Raw genomic sequence first — 16306 nt, forward strand, 5'->3', positions numbered from 1 at the left:
GCCCAGTGGTGCAGAGCTGGTGCACCTGTTCCCTCAGTAACTTTCTTTCTTTTTCAAATACAAGGTACAAGAGGAAAGGAGACTCCTGCCTGGGCATTAATCCTAAGAAGCAGCGTATATCCTGGGAGGGGGCTTCCACAGAAAAGAAGCATTCACACAAGCATGCTGAGCGCTATTTTACGAAGAAGAGCGTAGGATTAATGAACATTGACGGAGTTGCCGTTGGCGGTAAAACCGAACCTCCCTCATCTGAGCCAGTCTCGTTTATCCCAGTGAAGGGCTCGGATGATGTGGTTCCACCCGTTACGACCTGGTTGAACCCTCTGGGGATTTACGATCAGTCCACCACACAGTGGTTACAAGGACAGGGTCCTTCAGAGCAAGAAGCAAAACAGCCAGACTCACAGACGGACAGAGAGAACGCACTGCTCAAGGCCAAGGTGGAGGAGTTCAACAGGAGAGTGCGGGAGAATCCTCACGATACCCAGCTCTGGATGGCGTTCGTGGCTTTTCAGGTAAGTAGCGCTGTCCCGGTTCTCTTATTTAGAATGACTGTCCCAGTTTGGGGCAAACCGATTCGCTCTGCAGCTGTTTTCGAGCCCCTGGGAGGAACCCTGGCCCTGGGCATTTGAAGATCCTTACGTTGTCACTCTTGCCCCGAGCTTGCTTCCAGCCCAGGAGGAAGCCTGCCATGTGAAGAGTAAGCGCTTTCATGTGTAATTTGGGGGCCGGCCTCTAGGGAGCAGGAAAGGGCTTCTAAAAGAAGGTGAAATTGAAACAGGATCTGGGAAGAAGGGCCCTTGTTCACTGGGTGAGGGGTGCAGGGCGCAGAATGCGCAGAATTGGGAAGAGAAGGCGCTGCTCCCCCGTCGACCCAGCTGGGGCTCTGCTCCCTTTCTGAAACACACAGCTTTGTCTTCGTCCTACTTACTTTCTTTGTTGAACCGCTCGTGCAGTTCTGTTTTGCCCCACCTTTGGCTGTGTTATGGGTAAAGTTGGCTCCTGAGAAGCAGTACTCAGGGGGTGGCGTGCTCGCTCTTGTCACGTAACTCATGACGGAGCGCAGACGGTCAATCAGGTGAAGTCAACACACGCTCGAGCGTAGGGGGTGACAGCGGCACCCGAGGAACGGAGTTTGCACTCAGGAAGAATCGTGACTAGCCAGTGGTCACCAAGAAGGGCTGAATGACCATTCATTCTGGGAGGCGCTGGACAGCGGTGCTCGGAAGTGTCTGTAGCGGTGGTGGGATTTTGAGGCTCCCTTACTTTCGTGTGTGAACTGACGATTTTGTCTCAAGGACGAGGTCCTGAAAAGCCCCGGCCTGTATGCCGTGGAGGAAGGCGAGCAGGAGAAGCGGAGGAGGTCTCTGAAGCTGGTGTTGGAGAAGAAGCTGGCCATCCTGGAGCGGGCCATCGAGAGCAACCAGAGCTCCGTGGAGCTGAAGCTGGCCAAGCTGAAGGTGTGCGCCGAGTTCTGGGAGCCCTCCACGCTGGTCAAGGAGTGGCAGAAACTGATATTTTTACACCCCAACAATACGGCCCTTTGGCAGAAGTACCTTTTATTTTGCCAAAGCCAGTTCAGCACCTTCACCGTATCGAAGATCCACGGTCTTTACGGCAAGTGCTTGAGCACTCTGTCTGCGGTGAAGGACGGCAGCATCCTGTCGCACCCCGCCCTGCCGGGCACCGAGGACGCGATGTTTGGTAAGAGGCCGAGCGCCAGCTCCGCGTGTGTCGGGGGACTTACGCTTGCTTCTGGCTCCAGTCAAAAACGAAGATTTGTTTTTGGTTTTATTTTAGAAACGTCAAATTGATAAAATGCATTTAAACAAAGTATTGGGACTCCTTTGGACTAGAACCGACTCTCCCTTCTCCAGCTTCTTGGTGGGGGTGAGGAGGGGGCCTCAGAGCCAGTAAAGGTAGTAAGGTTTCCCTGGCCTAGAAGTTCCAGCTTTTCTGCTTATTAGCCAGGGAAACAGTCAAGCCTCGGCTGTTGTGGCTGTCCGTGGCCTTCCCTGTTGAGATGTCTGTCTGCTCATCTCACCCGTTCTGGGATCTCGGGCGGTGGTGTTCGTGGGGATGCCCTGATGGCAGGGCATCAGCGCACAGAGGCAGTTATCGATATTATTATACCGTGAACATTCCTGGTGTGTCCCGAAGGAGCCTAGAATGTGCACTTTGTCCAGTAATGAGGTACAGAAGGCGGCTTGTCACGCAGGAGCTGGAGATCATCAGTCTTGACCTGAAGCCGGGATTTGCCCTTCACTGGTTCTGTCGTGACCTTGTGACCTTGCATATTTCCCTAACCTGCTTGAGCTCCAGTTTCTCGCTCGGCCACAGCGATATAATACTTGCTTTATACGGTTATCGAGCACATTAACAGAGGTTGGCCCGTGGTGAGTGCAGCTCCGTGTCCCACACACAGTAGGCGTTTATTTGGTCAAAACCTTGCTATTTCTGCTAACCTCTAAAGATATGAATATATTGCTCTAGAAATAATAAGCATTTACGACACTGACATAAAGGGCCTCATATTTGGTATCGTTTGTCGTATGCTCAGGTAGTTTGGTGTTGTTCAGTCAGTCCGAATCGCACCACGGTTCAGACAAGCCGGAATTTTCATGGATGGAACCTTGATTTGTGTGCATTGGCCTCCCGAACAGATGATGAAGATTGCTGGTGAATAATGCCATCTAGTGATCCATCGAGCGCAGATCTTTGCTTTCTGATGAAAATCTGTACCATCCTTTTCCTAGAATTTTTCTTGAAACAATGAGCTTTGAATATTTGATAACTGTTCAGACCAACCTCTTGCCTTATCTTTATGCAACATATATAGTTTTTGTTAATATTTGGGTTCCACGAAGGTTTCTTATAAGAATTGGAATAAATGTACTTTGATTACAGTTCTATGGTGAGTCCTTTTAACAAGGACACGTATTATTACAGCTTTGAAATAATCGCAGTTAACTAATTTGAGAGAAAAGATGTTCTCGGTGTTGAAATGCATGTTTTTAGAAGTTGTGTCCTTTCCCTTGCGTGTTGTTAACCGGGATTCTCCCTCTTGCTCTCCCTGCTTTCAGCTCTGTTCCTTCAGCACTGCCACTTCCTGCGGCAGGCCGGCCACTCTGAGAAGGCCGTCTCTCTGTTCCAGGCCATGGTGGACTTCACCTTCTTCAAACCTGACAGCGTGAAAGACCTGCCTACCAAAGGACAGGTGTGGGTTCTAGTTGTGAGACCGACCTCTCCCTCCCCCTTCTACCGCCCTCCCTCCCCCCTCCCTTTCTCCTCCTCTCTTTCCTCAGGGCAAGTGTGGGTAATGGGAAGTGGTGGTAGTATTTTTACCACCTTTGTATCAGTCCTGCGGAGAACTGGGGCTCAGAATATGCTGGTGATCTAAGAAAAATTCCATAATGAAGGTAGTGGAACTTGGAGAGATGAAAGATCTGCTCCCCCCAGTATAAAGACTCACTGTGTCCCCCCCCCTTTTATTTTTTCTTACTTATGGGCCTTGTTTCAATGCTAGTTGTCCCCACCAGGCAGAGAAACAGTGGCCCTGCCTTTTAGAGCACGTCTCACTGTCTCCTCCCTCTGTGCATTCTAATCTGGGTCTTAGGTCCTTTCCCAGTTAGCATTTCCGCTGCGTGAGACCTTTGCGGGAATTGCAAACGATGGTGCACGTTGGCACTTTGTCAACACTGATCCTGATCGGGGAGGTGTCATTTAGATGACAAGTGAACATTGCCCATATTTGTGGTATAGAAGCAATAAAAAACGTCATCATAGAGCTACCCGTATAAGAAAGCTGCCTTCTCCCTTTTCCCTTGGAAGAAATCTCCGTTTCCTACTTTGCAAAGGGGTCTGGTGGAAGATGGATAGGATATCTGAGTTGATAGTGAACTTACGTCTCGGGAGGCTGAGATCTCCGTCTTGTGGAATGTGCCTGAAATGCCTTTAAAGACTATTTTTATCATCATTATTTTTATCTGTTTTTTTCCTAGATGAAATTGGGTTAAAGAATATTGGTTAATATTAGTATACCTGTTTAGTAGTATAATGAGCCAGATAAAATTATTTTAAGACCGGGTGTGCTATTTTAAGAATATGGCGGGCTTCCGAAGTCAGTCTTGGCAGGCTCTGGGGCCCTGGGTGTGTGGTTGCGGGGTCACGATCAGAACGGCCCTCATCCTGGCCCTTTGCTGACGATCACGGAGTGTGATGAGAACAGTTCTTCGTGGGGAGGACACTGCCCGGGACCGTGAAACGTCAGGAGCCACTCCCCCGCAAGTGTCAGCAGAGCTTGCTGCGTGATCTTGAGGTTTTCAGTACTAACAGCACGTGTAGTTTCAAAGCATTTACAAGACAACTTTGAAATAAAGCTTTTTCTTTTTCCATATCTTTAAAACTGAGAGACGTTGTTCCTGGAAACAGCAGTATAGCATGAGGAAGCCGAGTGTGGTCTGTGTTTCTGTGGAGTAAATAAATCAGTTCCAACTATCACACTTGAAAAAAACTACACTTCTTTTTCTCGAGTGCACTTTCTTCCCTCCCTCTTGTAAGAGCAAGACTGCGCAGAGGGAGTGTGGTCTTTCCAGCTCCCCTTCCCGAGGTGGCTTCCAGGCACTCGGTACGGGGCCGTGTCCAGACCATAGCCCTGTCCTGCCCTCCCAGGGCTCTCCTGGACGCAGCCCTCTTGCAGGCGTGCGTGCAGCGCCCCGGGCTCAGGCCGGACCGTCCTGCGGCTCCTGGCCCTCAGCATGCCACTGGGAGCCTCGTCATCTTCTAAAGGTTTCTTACAAAAGCTTTCCTTGAGCAAGTGGTTGGCTCACTTTTAAAGTCCTTGTTGTCGAGGTGCTTGGGTGGCTCCGTTGGTTAAGTGTCTGCCTTCGGCCTAGGTCATGATCTCAGGGTCCTGGGATCAAGCCCCGAGTCAGGCTGTCTGCTTCATTCTCTCCCTCTGCCTGCTGCTCCCCCTGCTTGTGTGCACGTGCTCGCTCGCTCTTTCTCTCAGATAAATAAGTAAAATATTTAAAAAAAATTAAAATACCAAAAAAAAAAAAAAAAAGTCCTTATTGTCCATTGATAACACGATTGCTTTCCTGTTCATCGCTGTGTTCACGTTCTCCTCTACGGGGAATTACTTGTTGCGCTGAACTGGTCACCACACAGCGGACGTAATGCCCAAATGCATGAGAGCAGAGGTGTGATCACAGGCTTTAACACGCAGACCTTTTTATTCCCTGGATGCCTGCCACGTGCAGCGCTGTGCCAACAAGTGTTTATTGAGGCCCTACTAGGTATTGGGCACTGTGCCAGATTTTAGGAACACGGAGTTGAGAGGTCATGCCCTCTGTAGCTCCCAGTCTGTCCTGTTGAAACTTTGAATCCCCTTCTCCTCGGAAGATCTTGAAAACGACATGATTTCATGTGTTGAGGGGCCCAGTGGCTGTAGGGAGAGTGGCGGTGTCCCTGTCCCCATTTAGACTGGCCTACCAGGGTCAGAACTTCTGAGAAACCATTCCTCTCCTACCCAGCTGGAGGCCCTTCTCCATGACGTGGCCGCTCTTTTTGTAACAGACTCAGAAGTGGTAACCCGTCACTTTTTGCCGGATCTGTTTGTTACAGGTCACTAGGCCCAGCCCCAGGGGTGTGAATGCCACAAGGCAGGGGTAGGGTCACAGGGGCTATCTTGAAGGCCACCTGCCACACGAGCTCATTGTTTTTTCTGTTCTGGGGTGTATCCTATATCTACAAGAAAGACTGGTGACAAGGAAGATTTCAGCCACAAGCCCCTCTTATGCTGATCAGGACGGACTTTGCTCAATGACTCAGCAGTTTTGTACAAGTTAGGCTCACCTCCCTATTTTAAACCTGAACAGGTGGAATTCTTTGAGCCCTTCTGGGACAGCGGGGAGCCCCGGGCCGGGGAGAAGGGCGCCCGAGGCTGGAGAGCGTGGATGCACCAGCAGGAGCGCGGCGGCTGGGTGGTCGTCAGTCCAGGTAAGGCCCCTCTCGGTTAGGATGCGTACGCCTCTTTCTTCTGGAATGTATTTTCACGTCTTTCTGATTATTTGTTTATATGTATAAGCTCTTTTGTCAGTCTTTAAGAACACTGTAGAAACATCAAAATCTCAAAAATACATTAGCGGATGCGTTGGGAGAATAGACTGTCTCTCACCCTTAGGGTCAACCCCGCAACCCTGTGGAGGGTTTGAGTTTCTTCCCAGAGGAAGTAAGTTTCATTTTTTCCTTTTAAAAGGTTGCTCCTCCTTACGAATCCTCCCCTCCCCACCCCATTTAGTGTGTCCTTAGGACGGTCTGTTTTCTTGGCCATGTATGGACCATCAAATCCTTTGAAGAAGCCTTCCCTATTTAGGAATACTATAAAATAATTATTAACTAGCGTTTACGTAACTGTCATTCTAAATGACCGCAAAGTACTTTCTGGATTTACACCCTGAGACAGCTCTGTCCAGTAGAAACATAATTCAAGCCACAAAAGTAACCTCACATTTTCTAGTCGCCACATTAAAAAAGTAAAACGGTGAAATTAACATTAATAATATATTTTGTTTGACCCAATATGTCAAAAAACTTGATATTTCGACATACAACTATTAAAAAAATTGAGGTCTTTTGCATTTTATTTTTCACATGAACTCCTTGAAATCTGGGGTGTATTTTGCACTTTACAGCACATTTCACTTCAGATGGCCGCAGGCAAGCGCTCCAGAGCCGCGTGTGCGTGGCTGCCGTCTAGGCCCGCGCAGCTCCCAGCACGTCAGGAATTGCTCCTCCCCTGGCTTTGTTGAAAGTGCGAGGGGGAGAGAGGCCCAGACTTGGCCTCTTCTCACAGATGTCCCCTTCGTGAGCCTTGGTTTCTTCGAGGAATGAAAACTCTGGATTAGCTCCGGTCTGTGTGGCGTTGCAGCGCTCCAGGCCAAGTGGCGTCTCCGGCCCTTTGCGCGTTGGGGGTAATTTTTCTCTGTGCGACGCCGGCAGGGATGGTTACTCCTCACCTGGCTCAGCTAGTTTGACTTTCCTTGAGTTGTTCTCTCCCAGGAAGAACTGGAATCATTGTCAGGCTAACCAGTGGTTTCATATATGAAGAAAAATAACTTTTACAAGGCAAAGTGGGAGTAGGTATTATTATCCTTTTAGCCACTCAGTCTGCAAGACCACACGAAGGACCAAAACATAGAAGTCTTTTTTCTTTCTTTTTTTTTTTTTGAGAGTAAGTGCGAGTTCGGGGTTGGGGGGAAGAGGAGCGAGGGCCAAAGGGAGAGGATCTCAAGCAGATTCCATGCTGATCGTGGAGCCCGATGTGGGGCTTCGTCCCACAACCCCAAGATCACGACCTGAGCCAAAATCAGGATTCAGACGTTCAACCACCTGAGCCACTCAGATGCCCCCGGGAGTCTTTTTAGTAGTGACTTTTCTGTGAGTACAAAGTCAGGGTGATTCTCTCTTTTTAGGGTTTTTTGTCTGTTTTAATGAACAAGATTCCTAGAATGCATAGAATGCATAGAATTCTAAAGTTCATCATAGTCTGCATTTTTATGAGACTAAAGTAGAATTCTCACAGAGCAGTGTCCCAGGGACACTGTTTCCAGAAAACTAGTTGATAACTGTTCTTTGTTTTTCTTTTATTTTTAAGTTTTCTTGTCCCATCTTGACAAGGTTGGCAAGTGGAGAGTAGTTGGTATTTATCATTGGTTCTGAGGTGTTTCTTCTTCATGTATCACTACTTACTATTTCTCTCTCACCCTCCCTTTCTGTTGGTCTGTATTGTTATATATTTATAAATGTCTTTCCAAAACCATGTAATCTTTTGAATTTCTTTTCTTTCTTTTCTTTTTTTTTTTTTTTGAAGATTTTATTTATTTATTTGACAGAGGGACAGCCAGTGAGAGAGGGAACACAAGCAGGGGGAGTGGGAGAGGAAGAAGCAGGCTCCCAGCGGAGCAGGGAGCCCCACTCGGAGCTCGATCCCAGAACCCTGGGATCACGCCCTGAGCCGAAGGCAGGTGCTTAACGACTGAGCCACCCAGGCGCCCCTAATCTTTTGAATTTCTAATGTAATAAGTTCAGATATCTAAGCTGGATGTGTGACTCACAGACGTAATTTCTCTTGTGATGAGAGGTTTTCAGTGTGATTAAAGGATTACCTTAAACGTAGGTCTTTAGAAGAAGGTGATAAATGGTTAAATTTTAGTTTTCTCTGAGAATTCAGAAGAGCATTTAGATAGAATCTTGCGTTTAAAATGCTAGTATATGTGTCAAACATTTAAATTCTGTGAAGTTTTTGTTACTTATTTTTTAAAAGGTTTATTTACTTGAGAGGGAGTGCGTGTGCGTGCACAAGCCGGGGAGGGGTGGGTGTGGAGAGCGAGAGGGAGAAGCAGGATCCCTGCTGAGCAGGGAGCCTGATGCAGGACTCGATCCCAGGACCCTGACATCATGACCTGAGCCAAAGGCAGACGCTTAACCGACTGAGCCACCCAGGCGTCCCTGTTATTCGTTTATTTTCAAATACTTAGAGATTCACAAGAAGCTGGGGAGTAACTACACAGGGGGGTTTGTGCCCCCCTCGCCCAGGTCCGCCAGCAGTAGTACCTGGGTGCAGTAGCACAGCCCGGAACCCGGCCCAGTGCAGTGTGCAGCGCGTATGCACATCTCCAGGTTTTACGAGCACTCGTGAGCATGCGTGTTCGGTACTGTGCAGTTTCCCGTAACCACCTCCACGGTCAAATACAGAACGATGCATCACCACAGAGCTCCCTGACGCTTTCCCTTGTAGCCATATCCGCCCCCACGCCCCGCTCGGGGGACCGCTGATCTGTCCTCCCGTCACTGTTATTATGTTGTCACGTTACTTCCCGTATGTCATATAAACGAAATCTCATGGCCTGTGACTTTTTAAAAAAACGATTTTCTATTGTAAAACATATACAAAATTTACCATTTAAAAAACATTTTTTGAGTACCCAGTGCAATGGCATTGACCATGTGTATGGTGCTGTGCAACTGTCTTCACGTCTGTCCATCGCCACCACATTTTCATCTTCCCCAGCTGGAACTCTGCACCCATGAAGGGGTAGCTCTCCATACCCCTGCCGACCACCGTGCTGCTTTCTGTCCCAGTGAATTTGACTATTCTCGGAGCCTCACGTAAGCGGAAGCAGACAGTATTTGTTGTGTTGTGACTGGCTTCTGTCACTCAGCATCGTGTCCCCGGGCTTGTCCAGTTAGCGCGTCAGTGCTTCCTTTCTAAGGCTGAGTGGGATTCCACTGTGGACGCCACGCTTTGTTTACCTGTTCATCTGTCGGTGGACGCTTGCGTTGCCTCACCTTTTGCTGTTGTGAATAATGCCGCAGTGAATATGGGTGTGCACGTCACGTATCTGAAACCCTGCTTAGAGTTCTTCTGCTTCTATACCCAGCAGTGGAAATGCTGGATCATACGGTAGTTTTTAAAATTCTTTGAGGAACCTGGGCACCTGGGTGGCTCAGTTGGTGAAGTGTCTGACTTCAGCTCAGATCATGATCTCAGGGTCCTGGGATCGAGCCCCACATCGGGCTCCCTGCTCAGCGGGGATCCTGCTTCTCCCTTTCCCTCTGCCTCTCCCCTGCTTGTGCGCGCGTGCTCTCTCTCTGTCTCTAACAAATAAAATCTTTAACAAAATAAAATAAAATTCTTTGAGGAACCGCTGTACTCTTCACAGGACCGTACCGTTTTGCATTCCCACCATCGGCGCACAAGGGTTCCAGTTTCTCCAGTCCTTGCCAACATTTGTTTTCTGTGTAACTTCTTAACGATTGGCTGTTTTCCACTTAGCATCATTCCCGAGGTCATCCGAATTGTTGCACGCCTCTGTAGTTTTTTCGCATGTACTGTGGGTAGGAGTCCATGGTGTAGACGTACTGCGGTTAATTTCACCGTTGACCTGCGGGACACTGGGACTGTTTCCAGAGTTTGCCCATTACGAATAACGCTGCCGTGGGCAGGCATGTACAGGTGTTTGTACGTAGGTTTTCATTTTTCTGGAATCAGCGCCCAACAGTGCAGTTGCTAGGTCTTGTAGTAAACACATGTTTAATTTCATGAGCAACAGCCCACTTGTTTTCTGGGGTAGCCGTACCATTTTATATACCTGTTTGTTTATTTTTAAATTCTCACTTTCCAGAAGACTCAAGACTTTTCTCCTCTTCCATTCTGCATGTTCAGAGCTAGGAAACCAAGTGAAAGTACAGGGTATCTTGAATTGACTTTTTTTGAGAAGTGGACATAGGTTGTAATCGTCAGGCCACTGGCTGAAAATCTCAAGCAGTGCTGCTATGACGTGTGCTTTAGCATTCTGTAACTGTGTTGTCCAGCACAGAAGGCACTGGCCACGTGTGGCTCTTTAAATTAAGATGAAATAAAGTAAAAAATTGAGTTCTGCCAGCTGCATTTCAGGTGCCCACTAGGTCACATGTGGCTGGTTGCTGCCACGTTAGACATATGAGGTATATAGTACGTCGTCATAGAACGTTCTGCTGGACGGTGTGTTCCAGAATACGTGTGTTCCCATTTTAGTAGTACGATAGCATTAAAAATCATCTGATTTCATCGGCTAATCTGCCAGGGTTTTTTTGGGAACCTGACTGGTGATGGGAGAGTCCCTCAATGCCTCTGAGTCCCTGAATGTTCCAGAAGGCTGGGCCTGGGTCTTCCTCGTCTTGGCCCGCCAGAGGCCCACCACAGCAGCTGGCATCAGTGACCCGTTGGGTGTCAGTGCTGGTTTTATTTGCTGGTGAATTGAGCTAAAAGTTTTGTTCTCGTCTAGATGACGATGATGACGAACCGGAAGACGAGGACCAGGAAATAAGAGAGAAGAGTCTGCCCAGGTGGCAGATCTGGCTTGCCGCCGAGCGGTCCCGAGAGCACAGGCACTGGCGGCCCTGGCGCCCTGATAAGACCAGGAAGCAAACCGAGGAAGACTGTGAGGACCCGGAGAGACAGGTGAGTGTCCCTCCCTGGGCGGGAGACCAGCTGCGGGGTCCCTCCCTTCTCCCCACTCCCACGGGGTGGGCCGACCTGCAGGAAGCGCTCGGAGCACTTGCCTGGCTTGCGAGATGTTAGCCTCCGTCTGTTCCTGTCTCTGGAAAGCTCCCTGGCCACTGGTGATGTGGGAGCCTGGAGGAACCTGACCGGATGGTTCCCGTCCCCCAGTAGGAGGGAAGGCCCCTCCGGAGATGGTCTCCCAGCTACTCTGTTCATTTGTCACACGGAAGCCTGAGGACTCGGGGTTTTCAAGACGTGGTTTCCCTGTCCTGGGTTATTTAGCTGTGTCCACTTTCCCCGTCGCACTCTCGCGTCCTCACAGAGGTGGCGGTTCGACTCCGGAGGACAAGGGGAGCTGGATAGAGAGGCTGTGCCGGGACAGTCGGCACAGCTGGTGTTGCTGGGGACGCGGCTCGCGTTTATGGAGCCGCCGTTGTGCACCTGACACTCACATCGTCTCGTTTACTGTCCTTGAATGATGTGGCCCGTGCTGCTCTGTGTCTGGCACCAGCAGCTCTGTACGTTTTACGTTAAAGGAAGAGGTTCTGTTTGGAGCCTGAAATGGACCCAGTTTCCTAAGAGCCCAGCCGTACTGCTTGGCACGTGACGTGCTCTAGGGACAGACTGGCAGGTGTTTGTGTTCACGAGGCTCACTAGCTTTGGCCTGGTCTGTTGTCCGCGGCCCTCCTTGCGATTTACGTGCCCCGAGGGTGGATTTCTGCCTGTTTTCTTGACTGCTGGGTCACCAGTGCACGGACAGCGCTTTTCTGGTGCTGAGTGCTTAGTTAATGTTCCTGAGTGCTTAGGTAATGTTCCCGGGTGTTGAATGACTGTTTGATGCTGGGTCTTCTGCTCCAGTCACAGGGATCAGCACGAGTGTCCAGAATGTTTGAGGACTGGCCAATGGGGTGGCCAGGCTGCAGTTAGGACACAGGGGATGGGGGAGCTCTGGGCCAGGAAGGAGGGGCGACGCCAGGGAAGCAGGATGTTTGGTGCGTGGCCTGCCGCGAGGCGAGTCTGCAGGGGGCGTCCCTTTCCCGACTGGCGCTGCGTGTGTGTGTGTGTGTCGGGAAGAGTGGGGGTCTTTGGTACATGAGGGTTTTACAGCATCCAGGGTCACCTCTCCAGAAGTTAGTTCTCGAGGCTCAGAGTTCGGCAGTTTTCTGGAAGCTTATTTCTGGATCAAACTTCTGTGAGCAGTTCCTCGTCACTTAGCTTTTTCTCTAATCAGGAAAAAAGCTTTCTGGTGAATTGTCGGTTCTGAGGAGTCCGATCCCAGGGAGTCCAATTTTACTCTGCTCACACTTTGGTTTCCTCTTTGCCGAGAGCCTCGAAGACCAGGCAGGTCAGCAGCGCCCTAGACAGAGGCCGGTCTCCGTGGCCTTACACTTTCAAGTGACTGCATGAAATCAGCTACGGACAGGGACAGTCAGCATTAGGTCTCAAATTGTTCTTACCAGGGTCCGTGGCTGCTGTCGTTTCCTTCCCACCTTGCTGCTGTCTGTCTACCTTTGAGCATATTCTTCTTTTCTGAAAGCAGTTTTGTACAGAGAAACCACCAAATTTTAAAATTCTTTTTTTTTAAGATATATTTATTATTGAGAGAGAGAGAGAGAGAGAAGGGGGGGAAGGGGAGAGGGAGAGAGAATCTCAGGCAGACTCTGTGCAGAGCCTGACACACGGCCTTGATCTCACACCCCTGAGATCAGGACCCGAGCAGAAACCGGGAGTCCGCTGCTCAGGTGCCCCCAAATAATAAAATTCTTATCTTCTATCTTAATAAACAGTTTTGACAATTGTGACTTATCAGAGTAACTACAGAAGCAATTACGTGTGCCTTCACAAGTGAGTACGATCCTAGATTTTCTGTGAATCCATTAGGCTCCTTTGGAAGGTGTTGGCTTAAGCACGCACACGGTCCTCCCTCCTCCTGAGGGGGCCTGGGCAGCGTGAGGATGCCGCCAGCTCCCCACCAACTCTCCGGTGCCTGGCGAGGCCTCTAGCTTTTTTGCATCTTGTGGGAAACCTAGCTCTTGTCTGTTTAAAATTTAATTGGAATAATGTTGAATCATTAGCACATCCACATAAAGGGAGCCGTGGGGAAAGTCGCGAAGCCTTGTCGCTGGTCTGTCGCAATGAACAAACCACGCTCCCGAGTGGGCCACCTCACCGTGTCTCTGTTACAGGTGCTGTTCGATGACATCGCGCAGTCTCTGATCCAGCTCTCCAGCCGGGATCTTCAGTTTCAGCTGGTCGCGGCCTTTCTGCAGTTCCTGGGCGTGCCTTCTGGCCTCAGCCCCCCGGCCTCCTGCCTCTACCTGGCCATGGACGAGAACAGCATCTTCGATAACGGGCTTCAGGATGAAAAGCCACTGACTTTTCCCAACCTGTCCTTTTCCGGCGTCAGCTGTGTTGGCCGCTCAGACCCTCTGGGCTGCCAGCGCTGGACCCGCGGTCACAATCGAGAGGGCGAGGAGTTCATCCGCAACATCTTTCACCTTGTGATGCCTCTGTTTTCAGGCCAGGAGAGGTCTCAGCTCTGCTTCTCTTGGCTACGGTACGAGATGGCGAAGGTAACTCCGCCTCCCCCACCCCGTGTGGGGGCTTCAGAAACGATCGTGGGGCTCTTGGTGTTCCTCAAGCGCTGGGCTCGGGCACCTCCTTGTTCAGGGACCCCCGAAGGCCCCAGTATGTGGCGGCCCTGCTGAGGGGCCGAGGGGGCAGGAGGAAAGCCTGGGGGGCGGGGGGCAGCTTGTCAGTGACTGGAGCCGTTTATTGTGTTCGGTCTGCTGCTGCCAGGTGTCTGGGATCATACGAGCAGTCAGGGTGAAGAAGCAAGCTTAAGCAGGGGTTAGAGGATTTCGGGGTTTATTAAAATACATAAACTACTTATTCTGCTGTCTGCTAGAAATTCCTCTAGGATGGACTCTTCTGCCCTCTGCTGGCCACCATTAGCTCTAACGCCCAGAGCTCTGGCTCTGGAGCTACACAGATTGCACGCACCAGGATGTGTTATGAAAATGGTGTGCGAGAAAATTTGGTGGCCCCTTCTCACTGGAGAAGGGTACTTGGGGCGGGCGAGCCTAGTTTACTGAGATTTCAGGTGGAAACCTGGATGCGGTCGTTTGGGGGCGCCGGTGGCCTTGGTACAATCCTGATCTGTTGTCCAGCTCAGTGAGCCCAAGTGCTTAGCAAACATGTGATGAAGGAAGGAAGTGTAGACGCCCGTGTGGCTTTCTGAAGTGGACAGGACAAAGGGATTGCTTGGAAATCACAGAGCACTTGGGAGTCCTTTCCTTTTCCTTCCAGGTCATATGGTGTCTGCACACTAAAAACAAGAAGAGGTTAAAGTCACAAGGAAAGAACTGCAAAAAACTCGCCAAAAATCTCCTTAAGGAGCCGGAAAACCGCAACAATTTTTGCCTCTGGAAGCAGTATGCACATCTGGAGTGGTTGCTCGGCAACACCGAGGACGCCAGGAAGGTGTTCGACGCGGCGCTCGGCCTGGCGGGGAGCGGCGAGCTGAGGGGGTGCGAGCTCTGGGAGCTGAGCCTCCTCTACGCGGAGCTGGAGCTGGAGCTCTCGCCGGACGCGAGCGGGGCCGCCACGGCCCGAGCCGTCCACATACTGACCAGACTGACGGACAGCGCTGCCTACGGGCCCTACTCCGGGCCGGTCTTGGCCGTTCAGGTTTTGAAAGCCCGGAAGGCGTACGAGCACGCGCTGCAGGACTGTTTGGGCCGGAGCAGCTCCGGCCCGGCGCCCGCCGGCTCCTCTCCCCGCCTGACCAGCCTGGCGAAGTGCTTCATGCTCTTCCAGTATTTGACCGTGGGGATCGACGCCGCCGTGCGGATCTACGAGCAGGTGTGTGCGAAGCTGACGGGCTCGGTGTCGCCGGGGGACTGTGGCCGGGAGGACGCCGGCAGCGCCCAGGGCCCGGGCCGCGTCCTCGAGGCCGTCACGCTGATGCACACCAGCCTGCTCCGATTCCACACGAGAGTCCGCGTGTACCCTCTGGCTCCCCTGCGCCGGGCGCTCTCGGACGCTTTACGCGTGTACCCCGGCAACCAGCTTCTTTGGAGGGCCTACGTACAGATTCAGAGTAGGTCCCCCACAGCCAGTAAGACCAGAAGATTCTTCGATGCCATGACCAGGTCTGCCAAACCCTTGGAGCCTTGGTTGTTTGCAATCGAAGCCGAGAAAATGAGGAAGAGGCTGGTGGAAACCGTTCAGAGGTAAGTACAGACGTCTTGTCCACGTGTCCACAGACCTTTGTGGTGTGCTTGCCGTGACCCCACTGCCCTGCGAGGCCTCCAGGATCCAGAAGGGGATACGGGCTGACGCCCGGAGCCCTGCTGGGGGTGTTCCTGGTGGCGTAGGATGACCTACCGAAAGAGGCCTTGGAGCCTTGCAAGTGGCAGCGGCTTTTGTTAGTGGCTTTCGTGGCCGTCTCCCGTGGCCGTCTCCCGTGGCCGTGCTTTTTGGGATACTGAACGTTGCTTATGGTGTGTGGGTGGTGCTGGTCAGGCGTTCAGCTGTCCGAGCAGCTGTGCTGACAGCACAGTGGGCAAGAGCAGGGGCTCTGGAGTAGGACTCTGGATTCAGATCCCAGCTCTTCCACATCCCGCAAGTCCCGTCCCCTCTAATAGGTTCCCTTCTGTAACATGGGGACAACAGACAGCCTCCTGCAAGGGTTGCTCGGAGGGGCCAGGGAGGGAAGTGCTGAGCAAGAGGGAGTGTGAGAGAATGGCCTCTGTTGCTATTACTAATGATGACAGCATCGCGTTCTATGTGTCGTCTCTTGATAACGGTGTGAGTGTCTGAAGGTTAGGTGACTATCCCGGGCGCACTTAGCGGTGGCTTCACTCGGACCTCGTATCAGCTGACAACTGAGAGTTGCCTCTGAAGTGTTTCCCTTTGTTTTTTATTACTTCCATTGGGATTTTATTCACCCTACGTCCCCTAAATTGAAGGGATTTTCCTTCCTGTCATTCTGCTGAGTAAAGGTGGGCTTGGCTCTAGAAAGCAGAGAAGCAGGGAGACTGTGTGGGAGCTCTGAGCAGCCTCTGGTGTAGAGAACACAGAACCCTGAGTGCTGCCTTCCTCTGGCCTTGGAGGGGCCCCATCATGTCTGTAGTCTGTGCCCCCCAGACCTGGGGACATGCTGATCCTGCCGGAGTGGACATTTGTGGTCACCAACTGCCTCTTCTGCGGGCGCTGTGGGGCGCGAGAACCGGTCTCGGAGTCACATGAGCCTTT

General features: G+C 51.1%; 1 protein-coding gene across 2 annotated transcripts in view; it reads left to right on the forward strand.

Annotated features, from left to right (window-relative positions):
• The window catches only part of NRDE2 (NRDE-2, necessary for RNA interference, domain containing), a 55402-nt gene that overhangs the window by 24588 nt on the left and 14508 nt on the right, over positions 1–16306 (forward strand). For both annotated transcript variants that reach the window (XM_026515461.4, XM_026515460.4), the window contains exons 5-11: positions 65–515; positions 1299–1704; positions 3084–3217; positions 5880–6000; positions 10830–11005; positions 13234–13620; positions 14357–15282. In XM_026515461.4, the coding sequence (XP_026371246.1) occupies positions 65–515; positions 1299–1704; positions 3084–3217; positions 5880–6000; positions 10830–11005; positions 13234–13620; positions 14357–15282 (2601 nt within the window). The remainder of the gene's footprint in view (positions 1–64; positions 516–1298; positions 1705–3083; positions 3218–5879; positions 6001–10829; positions 11006–13233; positions 13621–14356; positions 15283–16306) is intronic.

Source organism: Ursus arctos, unplaced genomic scaffold (assembly GCF_023065955.2).
Source record: "Ursus arctos isolate Adak ecotype North America unplaced genomic scaffold, UrsArc2.0 scaffold_25, whole genome shotgun sequence".
Lineage (NCBI taxonomy): Eukaryota > Metazoa > Chordata > Mammalia > Carnivora > Ursidae > Ursus > Ursus arctos.